Consider the following 19,261-nt stretch of genomic DNA (forward strand, 5'->3'; position numbering starts at 1 on the left):
ATACGGGCTTTGGCAAAATAAGAAATTGTTATTACTGCAATAGAAGGACTTAAATATAGTCAATATTTTGTGGTCAATATATCATGTGGGGGCACGTAAGGATCGTAAGGACACGTAACTCAAAAGATTGATCAAAGTGCCTTTTGAGATGGTTTTATGGACATTATATATTTTACTTTGAGTAATTGTAAATTTTGCAGTGTAAAATACTTCTGTTCGTGTGAGATGAGAACTGTAGCTAGTTTAGTGTTTGGCTATTTGAAAGAGCTCATCCTGAGCGTTGCTGATCCCAAGCAGCGTATTTATTTTTTGAAAAAACAGTCGCTTCATTTTTGGCGTAGACTTATTTGAACCTCAAGTTCCGGGGGTTAGCTCTATTTGTTTTCAAAGCCACCTTCTTAGGAGCGGGCATATTCTGAGTTTCTTTTACGCGTGTCTTTTTTCGATGTAGCTTTGCTTTAGCCCTCATCCATATCTGCCGATGACCTCTGTGGTCTTTGGTTGCCTCAGGTCCTGGTACGATGGGGCCAAGCATCGCCACTTTTGCACAAGGGTCGCGAAACGCGCAAAAATGCGAAACGAAGAGAGCAACCGGTGGCGCTCGGTCCCAACTGCCGTTGACCTTCTCTGCTCGGGCTCCAAGACCCACTCGATTCAGCGCGACTGTGCCACTTTGAATGCACTATTAAAGGTCTACCCGTCGATCGTTTTTTTTCCTCAATTTTTTCCTCACAAATATTTCCGTTTATATCCGGTGATTTTTCCCAAATCTTAAAATTATTTCAATTTCGTAAATTTCACCTTAAAAGTGTCTACAGTGGTTCCATGCAGGAGAAAAAAGTCTGAAGATTCAGCTTGCGGGCGTAAAAGGCGCTTAGCTGCGTTAAACCACTTAAAAATTCGAGTGCGTTCGCTGCTGACCCGGGAACCGTACTGTAGCTCAAATCTCGTGCTTTGGGTGGTTTTGGATGAAAAGTTCTGAAAGAATCCTTCAGTCTTGGGTTGTCGAAGTCTAACTTTAAAAATATTTGCAATATAATTTACAAAGAATTATTCCTGCAGAATTTGATAATTAAATACGAGTACTGGCCACACATTCCGAAACGCAGAGGGTTACGAGACTTGCGACGATAAGCTCTCTTATCAATTTCTATCCTTTTCCTTATCCTGGTTGCGATAAGACCTCGCGACCCGTCACGAAACGCTTCAGTTTAACGAAGCGATGCACAATTTTTATCAGCACTCTAAACGGATTAAAAGGCTTTATAAAGGTACTCTATGTCATCAACAAAATGATAATTTTAGAACGAAGGAATGCACTGAAATCGAAACAACAAAACTATCATGTTCGAAACCGCCATAAAAGTCGTGACGAGACCTGAAAAAATGTCCTTACTTTTCGTGCATTTCCTCTGAGAAACTGAACATGTCCAAGATAAGAGTTGGATGGCGAGAGAGGGCATTAATCTGTGTCCTTTCTAAAATGTGCTTCCGTCGATCGGATTTTCAACTTCCAGCCCGATTCCGGCTTACAAGACCTGCGAAGAACCTTCTTTAACTTTCGACTCGTTTGGTTTTATTTTCATTCAGTAAGAAAAACATATGTACAAGAGTTACAGGAGTGTCCTAGCTACGAGCTAGAGTCAGATCATCGGCGACGGCCGTGGCGAATCGAGCTCTCTCTTCTGCGGCGCCAGGTAGTCATCTCTTTCTTTTTCTTCGCCATCGCTGCTGGCCTCGCGCCATTGTGTGAAAAGAGCGAATCCAACAGCGAGAACTGAAATTAATTTTAAAAATTTAGTTGAAACTTTGTTTTTCTGGTTATGATTATGCTAGTGATGCTTCTCTGTTTTAGATTATTTTGAACCAACACTTTTGATGATGAATAATACAAAGGGCCTCATCAAAGTGAAATTATTGCTCGTAGATTTTAGTTTCAACTAATATATCAAACTATAACGGACCCTCTCTAACCCTAACCCTTATCGATGAGTTTAAAAATTATGGCCCATATATTCGAGTTGAATGGATAACCAAACAGGTTGCTTACGAAAGTGGAATTAGAATGCGCTAACCCTATGTTCTGAATAAATTCTTGAGGGAACGCCAGGATGGATTAAGAGGGATTTGTAAAAATGCTTTTAGGAAGAAAATGTTTTGGGCTTGCTCGCGGCACTTTCTGTGGCTGATTATGAAGGGCTTTCCTCAGAACAGAGCTCATTAGCAGCACCGGACTCAGAATTGCCTGGCATCAAGCCAACGAACGTTACTAGAACTTTCTAGTTCTATTTTCTAAATAGACCGTTATGATATTAGTTGAAACAGCGCAAATAAGATCTAATCAGAAAGCGGTTTATTTTATCATAAAAAACAGGCTCAGGCCGAGTATTCTTTTCCTACTTTTAAATTCTCACTTGAGAGTATTCCATTTGGATTCCATCGTGGGAACCAAAGATTTTCAACGCTCTGCTTCTAATAGTTTTCGTTGCCATTACTTCATTAATCAATAGTATCCAATTGTTAGTTTATGATAATAATTCATTGTTGGTAGTGAATCTGTTATCAGATAATAAAAATTACGTCTGGAGACGTTATTACGACGCTAATAGTCCGAAACTGCGGTAAGTCAAACAAGCCCTGTCGTTCTATTTTTAGTGGTAACAATGTCCCGTGCTCTTTTTAGAAGCAGTCTTTATTTCGAAATTGTGCTCTGTACTCATCCTTTCTCTTCGCCGGGCTTTTACGGACAAGATCCCCAAGAGTGACTCCTTAGCCCGCGCCTTGTTTTACATTTGTAACGTGAAAACCACTTGTTTATTTTGGAACGGGCAGAAGCTTTAAAATCGGGTTTTGGGTGGAGCCTGCTTACGAAAAATTTAGGACTCGCCCTTAATATCAAATAAATGCCGCTTTACGTAAAGTTTGGACTGAGAAATGGAGGCCGGAGGATTTTATCTCTTTGGTTAAATTTTCTGAGCTCTTGGAAATTAGTGGCGAGATGGAAACGGTAATTTCATAAGGGAGGGAATCGCTTTGGAGGAGTCGGAAGGGCTCCTTCCTGCCATTAACTTGGCGGCCAGTTAAAAGGAAAAACTGCCGATGGCGTTCCAGAGTCATTCCTCTGCTTCCAGCGCTCTGCTTCATCGAAAATTTCGACATCTGACTCCTCCCTTATTCTGCGTAAGAGGTAGTTACTTTGGTAGAAGCTCATGTTCGCACAAGTTGTTGCTTCAAACCCGCCGGTAAGACATGAATTTGGAAAGAAACTGTTATCCGAAGTGTTTTTTAAAACTCTTGCTCTCGTTGGACATACCTGAGATTGTAACAAATGCCATAGCAGCATTGCAGTGATGATTGAGGGAGCGCGTTTCAGCACGATCCGAACATTCGGTGATCAGTTGCAGACATTCCTCGCGCTGCTCCCGGCTAGAATTGGCTTTTTCAAAGATATTTTTGCATGCATACTAATTTGATATCGGGCTAGAAAAATTGACGCAGAAGTCAGAACGAGGATATTTTTGAGAAAGCCGTTTCAAAACTCCTTGTCGATTTGAATTTGGTCGTCGCATCTAAAGGGAGAGCCGTTGGACAGCAAAATCGTTTCGTTTTTCAACTGGATCTTGACTGGGCCGCCCTGTGCCATCGCTGCGATGAAAACTACCCAAGCGATGAAGAGAAAGAGCCCCGCCACTAAAGTTTACTCAGTCTTCATCCAAAATTCGTCCCAAGTGCCCTCATACAAAATTATTTCAAAAGATCACTTCACATTCAAACTAGCTGCCAAGAAATATTATCCGAGGAATCACTCAAGATCAACTTTAACGGTCAAAATGTTAAGTGTATCCGTCATAATGGTTGTTCAAAATTTTCTTTCATTATTTGAACGTCAAAGCTTAATCTTTTCACTCAAAAATACCGAATTAAACGATTATCGTTTGAGTATAAAAAAGTCAAATTTGGCTCTCGAGTTCATCGATGTTCACTTTGACATGAGTTTGTTTTGACGAGTGGGTGATTTGCGACTTACGTGAGTTCGTGCTGGCAAGTAGAATCGGCCATTCTTGTTTCGCTTCAGGAAGAAAGACGCACAGACCGCCAGTGAGCGCTAGAATCAACAGGGATGTGATCAGAAGCCCGAGAATTGGGGAGAAGAGTCCATCCCGCTCGCCTTTCATCGTTCCAAACAAGATTGTCGAAAGGAGCACTAATCCGGCCGGCACTAAGGCAATTTTACTAAGGCGTTAATTTTTTTAATCCATCATATTTTATGATTTATTTAAAGCGGCTCCAAAGGATCAAGAGAAGCTATCGTAACGTTAGATTTGATAGACTTTCTTCTAATCCTAGCCCCGTGAGTTTTTAGAGCACTTTGAAAACAAAATGACAGAGTGGGGACAATCGAGGGCACGCATGAACGGGAAAGCTTGTTGGCCTTTAGTCGAATCGCCTCTCATTCTCCTAAATGCTTGTTTTTGGTGAAATGCACTTTGTCTTCAAAATACAAAAACGCCGAAGCAAGACGGCGAAAATGACGTCCGCTGTTTGAGTCCAAAACATATTTCTCAGAACATCGAAAGCTCTGATAACTTTTCCTCAAACGCTGTTATTACACCAAGTACCATTTAAACCGTAGATACGACTTATAAGATATTTTAACATTGCAGCAATAAGAAGTTGTATCTTCCAAACGGGTAGCTTACTGTACCTATACTTATTAGTCGCGAAGCCATCCTGCCCTCTGTTGCAACCATCCTATATTATTTTTTTGAAGTTTCTTTTTTTTTCTTTTTTACTATCTCTTTCAGTTTTTCAGTTTCGCTTTCAGTTTTTTTCGCGTTTTTTCTTCGGCTTGAGGCGAGTGCGCTTTTGTCCGAGCGGCGCACTTGAAGCAATTTCAAAAGAGCTTTTTCTGAAAAACTGAATTTTTGAGTAATTTGCTCTCTAATTTACTTTCAGTGCGCAAATCTTGAAAAAAAGGTTTAATAGGAATGGTTCTAGAGGTTTAGTTTTGCGTTAACCAGGGACACGCTCCTCCGGAAGTTAATTTTCTGACGAGTAAATTTTACCTCGTAAAATTCGTTTCTGTCGATGTTTTATTCGAAAAGTGGTCAGATGCTCGAAATCATAGATCTTGGTGAATCATCTCTATATAAAAAAACGCAGGTCTCGTAAAAGTGCTTTGGGCACACAAGCGCGCCGCACCCTCTCTTTTTTCGTGCTCACTGCCAAATTAATTTTAAATAAGATAAAACATTGTTTATTCTATATGCTTTCTATGTGTGTAAATTACAATCGCCGAAGAATGCGAAATGGAGATCCAGGAGCGCTGAGACATTATTGATTTGGGCTATTACAACTTGGATCTCTGTTCTTTTTTATTTATTGTCAGCTACTGATACAGTCAGGCAAAAGAAGTATACTTGTACAGAGAGTGATCGTTCAAGGTTAGGCGAAACTGCTCGATACAGTCAGAAGACTGAATAATACATTAACACGATTAATAGCCCAGATGACATGTAGAAAACCCGGTATATGGTATTATTACGGGAGATGAACGAAAAAAACTTAAAGCACGATTTTTTCGTTTCAATTTATTTAATGATTGTCTAAGATTAAGACCATTTTTATAAAAGTCAAATGTATGACGTGAAATGATACCCGTTCTGATGTAGATCTGCGTTAGAATGCGCTGATGAGAAACGGCCGGGCGCTAGAATGTGTTGAGTGTTTTCTTGGCCCTGGTCGGGCGTGGCGGCAGTGATCGAGGAAGACAGGTATCCTGGCTTATTCGGGATGGGCCGGACTGAGACGGGCCTCGCCGCTCCTAATCGCGCCCAGTTCATCCCTTCCCGAGATAGGAGGCAGTCGCCCACCGCCGCTTAGTATCCCCTTAAAAGGGATCAACCTTTAAAAACCCCCTTCAGTAGCAAATAATCCTTCTGACATTATTACACTCTTATATACCTTATTATATGCACAATACTAAGATGATGGCGAATAAATTTGGTTAGGGTTGAATGTTTTAAGTTAATTAAGGTTTGATCCCGACCGAAGCGACTTCAGAAGTGTTTCTCAGCGCTCTTATCGAAGAAAGCCTGTTTGCAAGGGCGACAACTTTAGGCTGCAGCTTTTTGGAAAGAATCGCTAGAGTGTCTCTAATTGGAATCATTAGCCCGTGGCTGGGCCTGCACGTGAAGTAGCGCTTCCCTTGCACGATTCCATCGTGCCTTCCTACGGCCACGTCTAGTTCGAGTCCGACGTAAACCTAAACCGTGTGAAAGAAGAAACTCAAAGCTAGCCAACAGTTTTACCATATTCTTGCGGGGGCTCTTTTCCAAGTGGCCTAAGTATCGAACAGTGCCGACGCGGTTGCGCTTGATAAGGATGCGCATGCCCACTTCGAGGATGAGCTTGGCGTTGCGCATCATCGTCAACTTCTCGAGGTCATCTTTGAAACGCCGCACAGAATTCGCTAGTTTAGGTAGCTGAAAGAGCTCGCCAAAGTCGCCGCCTCGGAAAGACGCACTGCGGAAGAAAACTTTGCAGCTTTGGCATCGGCAGCCAACGATTGGGCCTGCGAAGCTCTCTGGCAAATCAGGCAGCTGGCGGACGTACTCACGCTCGGAGGAGAACTCTCCAGGAGCAAGTTCTAGCTGAGTACTTTCGAATTCGTCTTCGGACTCGGCCAAATGTTCAAGCAGTCGCAATTGAGCTCCCTTTTTTGGATGTACTTCTCACTGTTAATTATACACTGCTGTTATGTTAATCCGTAACTGAGGTGTTGGCTGTGAGGGATAGTAGTTGTCTTCTAAACATAGAAAAACGTGAGCATGTATGTTTGTCAGTATTTCTGTTTTTAATTCGAGCCGCTGTGTAAACATTTTGGGTGGAACGAGTACCTTTTCTAAACAACACTCTTTCGGCGCGTTCGCGAGCTTCCTCCAAACTCAAACGCAGTTCTTTTCGCTCCTTCTCCAATTCTTCGCATCTCATTCGCGCTTATTTCGTTCAAATACTCCTAGCCTATATCTATCAAATTAATAACTTGCTGAATTTGAACGGTCCCTATTTCGCCTCTCGCGAGTTCTTGCTGTACGTTCGCCATCGCCGCTAATTTTGCCTTACTCGGGTTTTCGAAAGCAGAAAAAAATGTTCTTGAGTGCCAGAAAACACGGCTTCAAACTGCGGCCATGTTTTCTAGTTTGCGGCTTTTCTAGCTGCTTTTTCTTTTAAACAAGTCCTTTTAAGGAAACAATACTATTTCACTTTTGTTTATCAAAAAGATTTAAAATGGTGATCGGGTTTGACTGCAGCGTTTAGTTACAAGTCAGAGTGTGTTATCATCTGTTGATAAGGAGGCTCACGGAGACAGGTAACGTGACGCTCTTTTTTACGAGTTACGAACATCTTGTAAATTCAAAAAACCGCCTGGCCTTCACTTCGTTTTCATATTTTCCCCGAAGATCATCATTTTTTTCTAAAGGAAACAAAATAAGTCTTTATTCATTTATAAAGGGAATTCGACAAAAAAAAGGAACCTTGTAGAAGGACGCAGCGCTGCTGGATAGACTCGTACTCCCAGTAGCCAAGCATAGATTGCTTCTTTTCGAGGATTTGGTTAGTCGCTGTTCCCGAGTCTACAGGCGCGTTGTACTGGACTGCTTGCTCGTTGCTTGGGATCGGTTCACAGTGCCTGCACGTGCACTTTACTTCTCCAACCAAACTCGTGTTCACTCCGCAATCTTCGTAAATTGCGACGTTTGCAGTCTAATCCTAGGATCCCAAACTATCAAATGCTCAATGGACACTTTTTAATACGAAGTTATCTTCTCAAAATTCTAGCAGCATTAGGAATTTTCGGTCAGAATAAGTACCAATTTGATTCGAGATTCATAAGAGTAGAATTCCATAAAATCCGCCAATATTTTAGCATACTAACATAAAAGCCACAGATGGCAACTTTTGAGCAAGCAGTTGGAAATCCTTATCACTGAATGCAGATTTCTTGAACGGTTTGACAATTGAAATCTTCGGTTTCGACAATGGGCTTCGAGTTTTTGAGAAAAGCTTCTGCCTCGCGGAATTTAGCTTCGAATTCCGCCGCTTTTTCTTCGTGCTCGTGGTTTTGCATCACCATCCGCGAGATTTCCTGGCACAGTGGAATTATTCCTTTTTATATGCTCAACAATTCCTTCGAAAAGAGTCTCGTTAATGCTGCAATTTCGAATACTTAAATTTTTGAATTTTAAAGCGTATTCCTTGCTTCGCTGTTTTCAAAACAAGTTGAATCGCACGTTTTACATCAGCATGCTGCCGATCATCGTCTATTCCGTAATAACGACTGACAAATTAGAGATTAAATAACAACAAGAATTGTTCAAAACATTTTCAAATAACGTTAACGCTCTGTCAATTCGATTTTACGTTCCTGGAGAAACCTCCATCTTCGTAATCATGCTCTCTAAGTTTTCGGACGTCATTTTTAAAAAAGGAAATGAAGAAATGAGGGATGGAAAATGAGAAATTTTGAAATGGAGAGTTACGGGAGCGTACAATTTTAAAAATTAATTGAAACAGCTGCCTGCCGCGAAAATTTCGAATGAGTCACGAGCCGGATTCTAGCGGAATGAATAATTACCTTCTCAAAATGAGAGCTTCTAGGGAAAGTAGATTACCGATAAAACGAACAAACAGATTATGCAGATAACGGAGCATGTGATTTTTATGGAAGTTGGTGGAGAAAAAGCTCTCTGATGCTCTCGGTACTCGGCGACGGCGGTGCTTGGAGTACCCTGCGCGGCAGGTGGCGCTCGTTCTTCAGAATGCTTATAAAAGCTTCTCCACCGCTGCCGATTAAGTAGTCCCGATAGTAGACAGAAACTAAAGAAATGAAGCTTTTGTGTTCCGTTATTGCCCTTGCTGCCGCCTCCGCTAACGATCCCAATGATTTCATGAAGCGAAAGAGTAAGTAACCAAACAGAAAAAACAGAGATCGAGAGAAAACTACAGGTTTTTATTGTCTAATTAAGACTCCTGCACTGGCACCCCTCTGTCGGACAAGTCTTGAAGGAGCAAGACAACTACGTCGTCACTGAGGATGACGTCGCCGACTGGCAAGCTTGCGGTGACAACGCTGTTTGCACCAACGGCCGAGGCTGGAACTTCGAGTGCGCTTGCGCCGAAGGCTACCTCGACTTCGACCCATCCAGCTACCGAAAGTTCGGTGCCTGCGTCTACGACTCTTGCGCTGACACCACCTGCCAGGACAACGCCTCCTGCAGCGTCTCCGCTGATGGTGCTGCCTCCTGCGCCTGCGACGATGACTACTACTACGAGTCCGTCGAACAATTCGATGCTGACGGTAACTCCACCGGATTCGCTGACACTTGCTACTTCGATGCCTGCGCCGAAGACCCATGCGCTGACAACACCGACTGCGCCAACGACGCCGGTTCCGCCGTCTGCTCCTGCAGCGCTGGCTTCTTTGACTACGCTGGTGATGCTTCTAACTGCGTCCCAGACGCTTGCGGCAGCTCCGATGACTGCTCCGCCGATGCCACCTGCACCGTCGAGCTCCCAGACGTCAACGGAACCGCCCAGTGGTCTTGCGATTGCGACGATGGTTTCTACGGTGATGGAGTCACTTGCTACGTTGACTCCTGCTCCGAGGACCCATGCCAGGCTGACTCCACCTGCGCCAACGACATGAACGACTACTCTTGCACTTGCAACGCTGGTTTCTACCTCGGCGCTGATGTTAACGGAACTGACTTCTGCTGGAGTAAGTAGCATTTCTCCATACTCTTCTCTATCTATTTCTTTATAGCCGATGTCTGTGACAGCGCCAACCCATGCTCCGCTGACGCCGCCTGCGCCAACCAGGCTGATGGCTCCCAGGAGTGCTCTTGCAACGATGGATTCAAGGGAGACGGATACGAATGCACCAGTAAGTTTGCGCTTTTATCTTCCGCTCATAGATTTGTACTAGGATCAAAACAGCTTGACTAACTCAATTATCTAGACATCGCTGGTGAGCGAGCTGCCAACATCCTTGCCCGAGCTGCTGAATTCGAGGCCACCGCCGCCGCTGACCTCGTCAACGACACCCGAGCTGCTGGCCGAGTCCAGAAGGCCCTCAACGCCTTCAACAACGACATCTTCTTCGTCAGCGAATGGACCCAGGGATGCTACAACAACGGTGACCTCCAGGCCGATGCCGCTGAGGCCGCTGACCTCGAATCCTCTGAAGAGCTCCTCGGATGGGACTCCGATGATCTCTGCGCCTTCGCTGATGATCTCCAGGTGATAATCAATGTAGAAAACAAGGTTTTTAACTGAATGCTTTCAGACCGCTGCCAAGCGATTCGCTCGATCTTTCGCTTGCGTCTCCTCCTTCGGCTACAACGCTGAGAAGAACATGGCCTTCAACACCAAGCGAGTCCACAAACAACTCAAGCGACAGAACAAGAAACTCAAGAACTTCGGCAAGAAAATCGATGCTGCCCTCGACTGCTAATTTCGCAAGCGAAGTTACATCCGTACATTTGCAAAATCAGTTAAAGAAAGCTAAATGCCTCTTGATATCTCCTTTACTAAGATGTACCTTTGTTTCTGTTCTACTACTACTATCCCCTGCATAAAAAAACCAAAAATTTCAATAAAAATGGGCTGGTGCCCAATCTAATCGACCCTATCTCCTTAACTTTTTGCAATATGAAATCAACAAAGAAAGCATCAATTTTCATAACGCAAGTCAGTTGACTTTGTGAAGCACTCTCAATAGAACTTTTCAATGCCTGAATAATACTCTTTAGTAAATAGTCTTTACACTTACATCTCCAACGGAAAACTCAACTGGTATTGGCAGGAATTCGCACAGGGAACTTTTTTTGAAAGATTCTTTATTTTTTTCAAAATAATCTTCAGGTTCATAAATTTTCAGGTTATCAAGAGAGTCTTGATTAGCCACGAGAATTAGAACGTTTATGATTTAGCTGCTGCAGGAACGAATTAATGACAGTAATAGATTCTATCTCTCGTTATCTCTGCCGGCAACAGGAACACTTATTTCCAAGTCTAATGTAAAAACTGAATTTCTTGAGAACCTCTTTTAGACGCGATAAGACTAAGAATGATATCATGTAGCCTTATAATAGAAATATCGTTAAATTTTCCTACTAGTTAATCAGATTTTTCGATTTAACAAAGCATCGAGTTTTGAGAGTTAATAATGTCACGTATTTTTATCATTGAAATAATTTTCTTTGTCAGAGTTTGAAATTATTCTGCACTTTGTCGTAAAACAAGAACGTGTACAATTGTTAATAAACGCAAACGAACCCAAGAACGGACACGTGCTGATCTTGGAGGTTTATGCGCCGAGCTAAGTGTCCACTTAACCTTCGAATTCCGCATTGGAGAGCTTCCGCGCCGCACAAAAGTGAACGCAGTTGAATATTTCGCGCACTTTCAACGTAAATCCGTATCTAGGAGAATTTCGCAGACTACAATATAATCCTAGCATAAAAGCCCTGTTTCTTATATTTCAAAAGGTCTTTCTCTAATCAGAGATTTCCTTTAAATGGACAACCAAGGCTGCACAATGAATTAAAAATAAAATAACGAGTATTATCACGCTGGTGCTACTAGACGCTCGTTAAACATGATCGCGTCGCAAATTGAGCACCAGCCTTGAATTTGCCGTTCAATTAGAAAATAAAAAGAGACTCTTTTCTCTGAACGAAGATTCGAAAGACTTATAAATGCCACTTGTCTACAACATCGGTAGGACTGAAATTTCGAGTAATCAACTAAATAATATCGAAGCTTGGCTTTGTTTGGCCGTCGCACTTCCTGCCAACTTCTCGCTCAGAGCTTTGTTGGACTATGAAAGGGACAAAGAAGAAAATAAAATGGACAATTTTTGGCTAAAGTAAAGGCTCAAACGATGCGTCTAGTATAAAAATTTTAAATCCAGCATTAATTTTGGTAATTAATACAGGTTATTTAATCTTCAAAAATTTTGAGCTTAAAAAGTACTGGATAGTTTTCGCCCATTGGTATCTTCTCGAGCTGGTGATAGGTAGCTATTCGGAAGATATTATCGAGAACAGCACGTTTTATAGACTGGGTATTATGCTGGCTCCCATTTTATACCGAATTCAAGCTTCTTTTTCTTCTCTCGACGTCGCCAATTAGTCCATTTGGCGCCTTGAAAGGTAATTGACTATTCTAAATCACGTTCTTAGTCTAATCTACAGCCGCTTCCGGAATTCCTCTGGAGCAAATTAAGGTTTCCCGCGATCCGACAGAGATCCTCTTTTCGTACATTTATACTGCGGCCAAAGCAACGAAAGACAGTGCACATTCTGTTGGATTTTCAAGAGATTCTCTTCGTAGGTCGATTCCAATTATTCTCGAGCAGATCAGTGGGACTCTATCTTTTGTAAGAGCGAAAATAGGAATACGCTTATAAAAAAAGTGATCAACAGTTTTAAAAACTTCTACTCTTCATAGTGATATTGATTTTATAAGCATCAAAAAGATTATATCAAGACCACAAGCAAACTTATACAACAAGACGAAGTTGTCAAAGAAAAAGACTCGTGACGCCGTAATAAAGAGAGACGTTTAATATTTCTTATGTACAAATCTGCAACTTTGCCTCTCGTCATGTTTCAGACTGTCGACAAAAAAATAAGTTAAGAACAAGTCAGTTCTTGAACTTGTTCGTCTTGTTTTTATTCTTTTCGTAGTTGCGCGCGGCTGTTACTTTTTCACGGGTTTTATATTCTTCTTTCTTTTTTCGCTCTACGGCACGTAGTTTGCAAGTTATTGCGACAGCTATGCTCAAATTAGCTAGGTTTTGCATTAAAACAGCTTACCTATGATGGATATGAGCACGATGCCAACGCAAACAAGTGAGATGATCTCCGAGCTGAGTCCCTCTTCAGCGGGCTCTATTCTAGTTGCTTTCGTCGGCGGAATAGCAAAATCCGGGACTTAAAAATTGTCTTATTGCAAAAACTCTTGAATTCAAGACTCACTCTGAGGTGTCGCCTCTATCTGTTGTTGATTGTTCGATTTCATTCTAATTGGCGGTGGAATAAGCATGCCCCTCTGCGGAGTCACAGGCATTGGTCGTTGTTGTCTCCCGTTCTGTCCTCGCGGTCTTCCCTTTTGCTGGCGTTGTTGACCGTTGCGCATGCGACCATTCATTTGGGGCCGCTTTGTTATGACAGGCTCAGGCAAATCAGCTGTAGATCCTTGATTTCGTCTGCTTATTGCCTCTACAGCGGCATTTGAAAAAGAAGTAGGAGCGTTCATAGATGGACGTTCTGGGCCATAAGCCGCAGATAAATGCGGCGGTCCATCAGAATAGCCTGGGTTTCTCGAAGCTGTTGGAATCAACGGTGATTTGGGAAGGGATGAGGGAACTTGCTGTCGAGGACGAAAACCCATGTTCATATTTCGCATGTTTCCCATTGGCAGATTTGGGCGTCCTAAGTTCATATTCGGCATCATTCCCATCATACCCGGAAAGGGAGCGACCATACCATTTCCCATTCCAGGCATTCGCATTCCCGGCATCGGATTTTGAAGACGACCCAAAGGCCTTCCTAACCCTGCCATATAATCAGGATATTCTGGCTGTCCTGATTCTTGCCTCAGTAATCTTTGAAACTCCTCCTCAAATCCTGGAGGCGTTCTTGTCACCTTGAGCATGAATCCAATGTGGCGGACGCCATCTGGAATTTGACCGGACTTGACGAAAATGTGGATCCGACTGGACTCCGAGAGATAACGCTGCGGTGTGTCAGTTCCACACAATGGACCAACCGCATTTTTACTGAAAAATTCTTAAAAATAAGGGAAATTAAAGTGCCGCTGAATAATCATTCACCAATGCCGGTAAATTTAACATTGAGCAAAAGACTTACGTTTTCCAGTCAACAATCGTAACATTCTGCAAATCGCATCGTGCAAGGTCAAAAAATAAGAACTCAACCATGATCTTCATTTGGGTGTCTGGATTTTGGATCTTGTACTCGCACTCCCAATTGTTTCCCATGGGCGAGGGGTAGTAGCGGGAAACAATCACTTTTGAGTGTTGCTCCTCGCCGACTCCTGGGCTGATGACTTCGTCGACGCAGTGTGAGATGTCCCATTTGATGTCGCTCGGTGGGCCAGCCGCTGTTTTCTCTATAAAAAATAAAAGAACGTGCAAAACTCGCAGAAAATGCATTTTTGCGCTCTATTGAAGACTACGCCGGAGTCCCGCGCAAAGCCGAGAGGGCAGAAGGATCACTGGTCTCAAAGCAAACCACACGTTCGCCGTCAAACGTAAAAACTGTTTATATAAGGAGCTTCTAAACAAGAGAAAATTTAAACATACCCGTTCATTTCATCGTCCTTACAAGTTTCGGTATCGGCCGACAAAAAATTGTATCTCGTTTAACATCATTTTTGAGAGAAAGGACCAAAGCCGAAAAAATAAAAAGAATGAACCTGAAGGATTTATTCTTTAGAGTGAGGGGTCTCCTTAAATCGCAAGAAAGGATTGGCCAATGAAGATGGATATCTAGTGTATGACACACCCATTTTGTTTTTCAATAGCTGGCGGGCGCAAATATTGAGCTTTTGAAAATTTCAGAGAATGTCTTCGTACACATATTCTTTTGACCAGATTTCGTCGACGCTGCACGAAAAGACGCCTCTTATAGAGTCGCCGAAGATTTCTGGTAATTATCTTTTGGCCTGCACGCAAAATTATTATTTTCAGTCAACGATATTCTCTCTTCTTTCTCGGCTTTATCATATCTTTTTCTAGCTGCTTGTAATCACCGCGTTCTTCTGAAGCTTGACAATTTGCAGCCAGCTGGCAGTTTCAAAATCCGTGGAATTGGCAATTTAGTCCAGCGAGGGATCGAAAATGGTAAACGCTCTGCTATTAGCTCTAGCGGTGGAAATGCTGGGCTTGCGGCGGCATATGCATGCGCTAGAAGCAACATTCCATGCCACGTCTTTGTGCCCAACTCGACGCCTCAGTTCGCCGCGGACAATATCAAAGAACACGCTGCACAAGTCACCTATCACGGGTAAGTTTCTTTTTCATTACAGTGAAAATCGTATAAATTCCAGTGAGAACTGGAACGCCGCGGATAACGAGGCAAGGCGGCATTTGACAGAAGAGTCAATTTACATTCATCCTTTTGATGGCGAAGACATATGGAATGGTCACGCGACCATCATCGATGAGCTGAAAGGGAAGTTAATTATTCCGTGATATTGAATGACGCCGAAAATGGTGATTTTCTGTTGTGCGCAATATTTAATTTCAAATGGAATTTATTAATTTGAAAAGAACAAATGAGGGGCCAAAAGCCTGGACTGATCGTGTGCTCTGTTGGAGGAGGAGGACTTCTAGCGGGCTTGATTCTTGGTCTTGAGCGAAATGGCTGGGAAGATGTTCCAAGTAACGTTTAATAAAACGCTGATGTTTAGTATTCAGTTCTGGCAATGGAAACGCACGGAGCCGACTGTCTTAACAAATCATTGGCCTGTGGCGAGCTCGTCACTTTAGACGGGATCAACTCAATTGCCAAGAGTCTCGGCGCTCGTGCCACTACACAACAAATCCTTGACTTGGCTCGAAATTACAAAGGAAAAGTTTATTACAAAACCTGCCACGATACAGAAGTCATTCAAGGTTCGTAAAAATACCGATAAACTTCGTGCTCTTTCACAATTTAGCAGAGCTCTGACTTATAATTTAGTCATTGAAAAGTTCCTTGGAGATCATCGATTTTTTGTCGAGCCTGCTTGTGCCGCAACACTCGTGAGTTGCTATCTGAAGGAATACTTGAAAGACATCCCAATCGGAGATGGTCCACTCGTGCTTGAAATCTGCGGTGGATCTGCTGTTTCTGTGCAAATGCTCGAGACGTGGAAAAAGACTGCCTTTTCTTGAAATATAAAAAAAATCAACCATTTATTCCATCAGATAGATGACTCTCGAATTATTACGATTACACTCAATCATCTTTGTCTAAGAGCTACAACGCATAAATAATGCGAACCGATTGTTATTTCCTCTGGAATTCTCGCTAAAATTGCGTCAATACGTCTAATTTATGCGTTCGCGTCCTTTCCGCCGACCGATCGTTATAATTGTAATTTTTATTGGAGTCTATTTTGAAGTTGAAAACGTAAAAAATTTGAACTCTAAAATTCGCCGTAAGGGTTCACCTTGCCGCATTTGCCAGTGTTCTCGTTCCAGCAGCAGATGCCGCCGCCATAAATATTCGAGCACTTTGAGATTGACTCTGTTTCGTACGGACAATCGACGAAAGCGATTCCGTTTGGACCTAAAGAGAAAGAGCGCTAGTTGACAAGTGGAAAAAGTAAGGGTTACAGATGCCGCCGGTATTTGTCGAGGTCGTGCTTGAGCTCGAAGTAGGAGTCGGAGTCGGAGTCGGAGTGGTTCCGCCACAGGCACATTTCGCTGATAAGAGTTTCACATAAAAGATGCTATAAATAAAGTTCTACCTTCACAAGCATCGAAAGTTCGACGAGCATCGTCCATGCAATACGAGTTGTAAATTTCACACTTGATCTGGTCAGCGCAGAGCTTGTCGGTGCATGCGTCGCGGCATTCAGATTCGGGCAGGCAGTTGATACATTGGGAGACTTCAGGACATTGCTCGCACCCGTTATAGCATCCGTCGTGGCATGGGCAGCCTGAAATAGAATTATTAGCGCAGCCCTTTCAAAATTAATGAAAAGCATAAATTAATGCTGCATAAATTACCTCGTCTGCACTTTTCCTGGACATCGAAGCAGTTTCGCGAGCAGTTGGTCGGATCTTGAGACTCGTTACATTGATTTATGCAGCTAAAAGAAGCTTCAAGAAGTCCAAACATGGGCAGGGACACTTACAGGACTAGATCAACGTCGCACTCATCCTCGCATTCAGCAGCTGCGGCGAGAGAAAACTCATCGCAGTTTGGATTCGTTACTCTTGAGAGGATATTCCTTCGCGGCGAAAAGCCCGCTGAGGCGGCAATGGCTGATCCAAAGGCAAAAACTAAGTGCGGTTTATTTTTTTTCTATGAAACAACAACGAAAGTTTAAAAAATTCGAAACCGCGATTGACAAAAAGCTTCATTCTCTAAGTTGATTTCGATTGCTCTAGCCGCGTTTTCATAAATGCGGAATTTACCTTTGCGAATCTCAAATTTGATTTTCCATAAACTTTTGTGCGCCGCTGTGACATCAAGCAATGCTGGTTGTTTTAGGAATGCAGTAGAAAAATCTTGCTGAAAAAGGTCAACACATTCTGATAATAATGGAATATTGCCAATTGGTGTTTTTATTATACAGGTCAGAGACAATTAGAGGCGCTGAAATTGGTAGATGCTGTAGCAGCGTAATAGTCTGGATTGAATCAGGTCTTTCGCTTCGAGAAGAGCTTCTTGATCTGGATAATGCGCAGACAGTTGTAGAATTGTCCGCGCGAGAACCGATGATGAGAGCGGTACGGTGTGGTCTATCAGAAACGTTTGCAGAATCATGTCAGCTTTGGACTTCTTTCGCGTTTGTTTCACATTGCCATATTTGACACAGGCGAGCCAGAATTTGAGACTCATTCCAAGACCCTGTCGTTCCGTGAATTCTTCGAAGAGCTTGTAATCCTTTCGTGTCATTCTTGCGATCACAAAGGCAAATTCAAAGACATTCGTCTTCCCTTCGTAGAATCCTGAACGGCGTTTTCGAAACCTCGGTGAGCTAGTATCTGGGCTTGCGTGATTATAAGTGCAAATTCGAGATGTAATTAAACTTCCGCACTTCATTTTATACTAAATATTCACGTTAGATATAATGCTGAGTTTTCTTGTAGGGAGATTTTATACCAAATATCTTGGACTCCGTCGCTAGAGAGCATTGACGCAATATGGCGCCAAGAAAGATAATGACTATGATTCAATAAATACGCTGCATAGGTTCTTCTTCTGAATTTCGGAAGCTACCAACCCAAAAAAGATCTCAAAAGAAAGCAATGAAATTATCATCCTTTCTCGATCGTTTTTCTAGATTCTTGTGAGCAAAAAAACAAGGCATTGAGTTTTCCACGGAGGAGACTTAGTTACAGACGCGTCTAAAAATGACTGTGTGCGATATTTTCGGATCTGGGAAGTTCCAGGACAACTGCTACTTTTTTCTCAAACGTGAGTTACTGACAACGTTCGCGCTCTTTGGATAAATCAGTCTAGAATATATTGGAATCGAGTATGGACCGGCTGGATCAAAGTTTACCTCGCCCATGTTTAGCTTTGTTTTCAACTTGGTGCTTGTGATCACATTTGCCATACTTGGGTAATATTTCTCGAGAAAAATTTAAATTGAGATTAAAATAAAGAATGAAGAACCGGCCGAAATGGTCTAAGAAGGATTTCATGATTCGATCAAAATTAGACGAGCTAGACGAAGAGCTCAAGCTCAAAGTAAATGAGGCTTTGTACGAGCGTGTGGCAGTCAGCAAAGAAAGGCTTCTAAGTTTTAATCATTTACGGGCTAGACAATAATAAAAAGCCGTAAAAAGACCTTCAGGAGAAAAGACAAGCCACTTCCGCTATCTTCAAAGAACACATGTTCTACAAGGAGCAGCTAAAAGAGACCAGGCTTCGGTTAAAAGGCCTGAAGGACGATCACGATACTCTGATCATCAAAACGCAAGAAGAAAAACTAGGCTTTGAGGTAAATTCGCATGCTTTTATATAACTTACTATCTTTGAAATAAATAGTTTACTATGAAACGCTATGATGACTTTTAGTCTCTGCAGCGAGGTCTCTCAACACTGGACGATCAATTCAAACGTTTCCATAATCAGGTAGACTTACCAATTCAAAACCTCCAACCACCTATTTTTTAAGAACAAGCAACTCCGAAGTATGCAAGGATTACTCGAGCCCGATCTGGGAGAAGAAAAAGAAGAACCCTAGGGTTTGCTTAACTTGTTCCTAATCGCACATCTGTATTTTAATAAATTATTTTAAATAGGTATCATCGACGAAACTTTTACTGTGAATAGCGACGTAAATGATTTAACTTTTCCTCGTGCAACATTTCCATGAATGTGATTCATGCTTAAATTGATCGAGTTCAGCCCCGAGTATTTCCTTAATAGCTAATCCGTCCGACGCCAGATCATCCAGACGAGGAAGAAACGCCATAAAAGCACATAAACCCCGATAAGCTGGA

General features: G+C 42.4%; 6 protein-coding genes and 1 long non-coding RNA gene across 8 annotated transcripts; 4 read left to right on the top strand and 3 right to left on the bottom strand.

Moving 5' to 3' along the window:
* Positions 1-1,565: 1,565 nt before the first annotated feature.
* LOC145709656 (uncharacterized) lies at positions 1,566-5,139 on the bottom strand. The gene is made up of 5 exons (XM_081787350.1): positions 5,067-5,139; positions 4,706-4,917; positions 4,028-4,219; positions 3,314-3,690; positions 1,566-1,777 (listed from the first exon to the last, which is right to left on the bottom strand). Exons 2-4 carry the CDS (start codon positions 4,749-4,751, stop codon positions 3,533-3,535), a joined length of 396 nt encoding a protein of 131 aa, XP_081643476.1. The 5' UTR covers positions 4,752-4,917; positions 5,067-5,139; the 3' UTR covers positions 1,566-1,777; positions 3,314-3,532.
* A 3,749-nt stretch (positions 5,140-8,888) lies between these two features.
* On the top strand, positions 8,889-10,688 carry LOC145708933 (uncharacterized). The gene is made up of 5 exons (XM_081786626.1): positions 8,889-8,968; positions 9,030-9,781; positions 9,827-9,946; positions 10,022-10,302; positions 10,349-10,688. Exons 1-5 carry the CDS (start codon positions 8,889-8,891, stop codon positions 10,514-10,516), a joined length of 1,401 nt encoding a protein of 466 aa, XP_081642752.1. The 3' UTR covers positions 10,517-10,688.
* A 990-nt stretch (positions 10,689-11,678) lies between these two features.
* Positions 11,679-12,682, top strand: LOC145707448 (uncharacterized). Its single transcript, XM_081784974.1, has 5 exons — positions 11,679-11,784; positions 11,827-11,929; positions 12,033-12,082; positions 12,126-12,218; positions 12,261-12,682. The coding sequence occupies exons 1-5, from the start codon at positions 11,763-11,765 to the stop codon at positions 12,473-12,475; spliced, it is 483 nt and encodes a 160-aa protein (XP_081641100.1). The 5' UTR covers positions 11,679-11,762; the 3' UTR covers positions 12,476-12,682.
* Positions 12,683-12,690: 8 nt separating this feature from the next.
* LOC145707447 (uncharacterized) lies at positions 12,691-14,246 on the bottom strand. Its single transcript, XM_081784972.1, has 4 exons — positions 13,941-14,246; positions 13,047-13,849; positions 12,885-13,001; positions 12,691-12,843 (listed from the first exon to the last, which is right to left on the bottom strand). The coding sequence occupies exons 1-4, from the start codon at positions 14,243-14,245 to the stop codon at positions 12,713-12,715; spliced, it is 1,356 nt and encodes a 451-aa protein (XP_081641098.1). The 5' UTR covers position 14,246; the 3' UTR covers positions 12,691-12,712.
* Positions 14,247-14,586: 340 nt separating this feature from the next.
* LOC145708096 (L-serine dehydratase/L-threonine deaminase-like) lies at positions 14,587-15,982 on the top strand. The gene is made up of 6 exons (XM_081785718.1): positions 14,587-14,741; positions 14,831-15,098; positions 15,142-15,262; positions 15,361-15,475; positions 15,512-15,709; positions 15,777-15,982. The coding sequence occupies exons 1-6, from the start codon at positions 14,657-14,659 to the stop codon at positions 15,968-15,970; spliced, it is 981 nt and encodes a 326-aa protein (XP_081641844.1). The 5' UTR covers positions 14,587-14,656; the 3' UTR covers positions 15,971-15,982.
* A 174-nt stretch (positions 15,983-16,156) lies between these two features.
* Positions 16,157-17,167, bottom strand: LOC145708934 (uncharacterized). Its single transcript, XM_081786627.1, has 6 exons — positions 17,146-17,167; positions 16,939-17,086; positions 16,811-16,893; positions 16,549-16,740; positions 16,415-16,504; positions 16,157-16,367 (listed from the first exon to the last, which is right to left on the bottom strand). The coding sequence occupies exons 1-6, from the start codon at positions 17,165-17,167 to the stop codon at positions 16,225-16,227; spliced, it is 678 nt and encodes a 225-aa protein (XP_081642753.1). The 3' UTR covers positions 16,157-16,224.
* Positions 17,168-18,054: 887 nt separating this feature from the next.
* Positions 18,055-19,053, top strand: LOC145709376 (uncharacterized). Of its 2 annotated transcripts, none has more exons than XR_014134882.1 (6): positions 18,055-18,227; positions 18,273-18,375; positions 18,419-18,533; positions 18,592-18,756; positions 18,834-18,890; positions 18,934-19,053. It is a non-coding gene; the product is annotated as an uncharacterized LOC145709376 (long non-coding RNA). Both variants share the same exon structure in this region.
* The last annotated feature ends 208 nt before the right edge of the window (positions 19,054-19,261 follow it).

This window comes from Oikopleura dioica, chromosome XSR (genome assembly GCF_907165135.1).
Source record: "Oikopleura dioica chromosome XSR, OKI2018_I68_1.0, whole genome shotgun sequence".
In the NCBI taxonomy this organism is placed as follows: Eukaryota; Metazoa; Chordata; class Appendicularia; order Copelata; family Oikopleuridae; genus Oikopleura; species Oikopleura dioica.

What these genes read in the sequence shown, in the direction of transcription:
- LOC145709656 (XM_081787350.1), bottom strand. Translation starts at nt 4,751, where the DNA reads ATGGTTGCAACAGAGGGCAGGATGGCTTCGCGACTAATAAGTATAG. An exon ending in TTCGCGACTAATAAGTATAG is followed by an intron (nt 4,220 to 4,705) that starts GTACAGTAAGCT and finishes AAATTGCCTTAG; the next exon opens with TGCCGGCCGGATTAGTGCTC. An exon ending in ACTTGCCAGCACGAACTCAC is followed by an intron (nt 3,691 to 4,027) that starts GTAAGTCGCAAA and finishes AGTAAACTTTAG; the next exon opens with TGGCGGGGCTCTTTCTCTTC.
- LOC145708933 (XM_081786626.1), top strand. Translation starts at nt 8,889, where the DNA reads ATGAAGCTTTTGTGTTCCGTTATTGCCCTTGCTGCCGCCTCCGCTAAC. An exon ending in TTCATGAAGCGAAAGAGTAA is followed by an intron (nt 8,969 to 9,029) that starts GTAACCAAACAG and finishes TGTCTAATTAAG; the next exon opens with ACTCCTGCACTGGCACCCCT. An exon ending in AGACGGATACGAATGCACCA is followed by an intron (nt 9,947 to 10,021) that starts GTAAGTTTGCGC and finishes TCAATTATCTAG; the next exon opens with ACATCGCTGGTGAGCGAGCT.
- LOC145707448 (XM_081784974.1), top strand. Translation starts at nt 11,763, where the DNA reads ATGCCACTTGTCTACAACATCG. An exon ending in AAAATGGACAATTTTTGGCT is followed by an intron (nt 11,930 to 12,032) that starts AAAGTAAAGGCT and finishes TTTTGAGCTTAA; the next exon opens with AAAGTACTGGATAGTTTTCG. An exon ending in TCTTCTCGAGCTGGTGATAG is followed by an intron (nt 12,083 to 12,125) that starts GTAGCTATTCGG and finishes CACGTTTTATAG; the next exon opens with ACTGGGTATTATGCTGGCTC.
- LOC145707447 (XM_081784972.1), bottom strand. Translation starts at nt 14,245, where the DNA reads ATGCATTTTCTGCGAGTTTTGCACGTTCTTTTATTTTTTATAGAGAAA. An exon ending in ACGATTGTTGACTGGAAAAC is followed by an intron (nt 13,850 to 13,940) that starts GTAAGTCTTTTG and finishes AGAATTTTTCAG; the next exon opens with TAAAAATGCGGTTGGTCCAT. An exon ending in CGTGCTCATATCCATCATAG is followed by an intron (nt 12,844 to 12,884) that starts GTAAGCTGTTTT and finishes ATTTGAGCATAG; the next exon opens with CTGTCGCAATAACTTGCAAA.
- LOC145708096 (XM_081785718.1), top strand. Translation starts at nt 14,657, where the DNA reads ATGTCTTCGTACACATATTCTTTTGACCAGATTTCGTCGACGCTGCAC. An exon ending in GCACAAGTCACCTATCACGG is followed by an intron (nt 15,099 to 15,141) that starts GTAAGTTTCTTT and finishes TATAAATTCCAG; the next exon opens with TGAGAACTGGAACGCCGCGG. An exon ending in CGACCATCATCGATGAGCTG is followed by an intron (nt 15,263 to 15,360) that starts AAAGGGAAGTTA and finishes TTATTAATTTGA; the next exon opens with AAAGAACAAATGAGGGGCCA.
- LOC145708934 (XM_081786627.1), bottom strand. Translation starts at nt 17,167, where the DNA reads ATGAAGCTTTTTGTCAATCGCG. An exon ending in GAAGCTTTTTGTCAATCGCG is followed by an intron (nt 17,087 to 17,145) that starts GTTTCGAATTTT and finishes AACCGCACTTAG; the next exon opens with TTTTTGCCTTTGGATCAGCC. An exon ending in GACAAATACCGGCGGCATCT is followed by an intron (nt 16,368 to 16,414) that starts GTAACCCTTACT and finishes CTTTCTCTTTAG; the next exon opens with GTCCAAACGGAATCGCTTTC.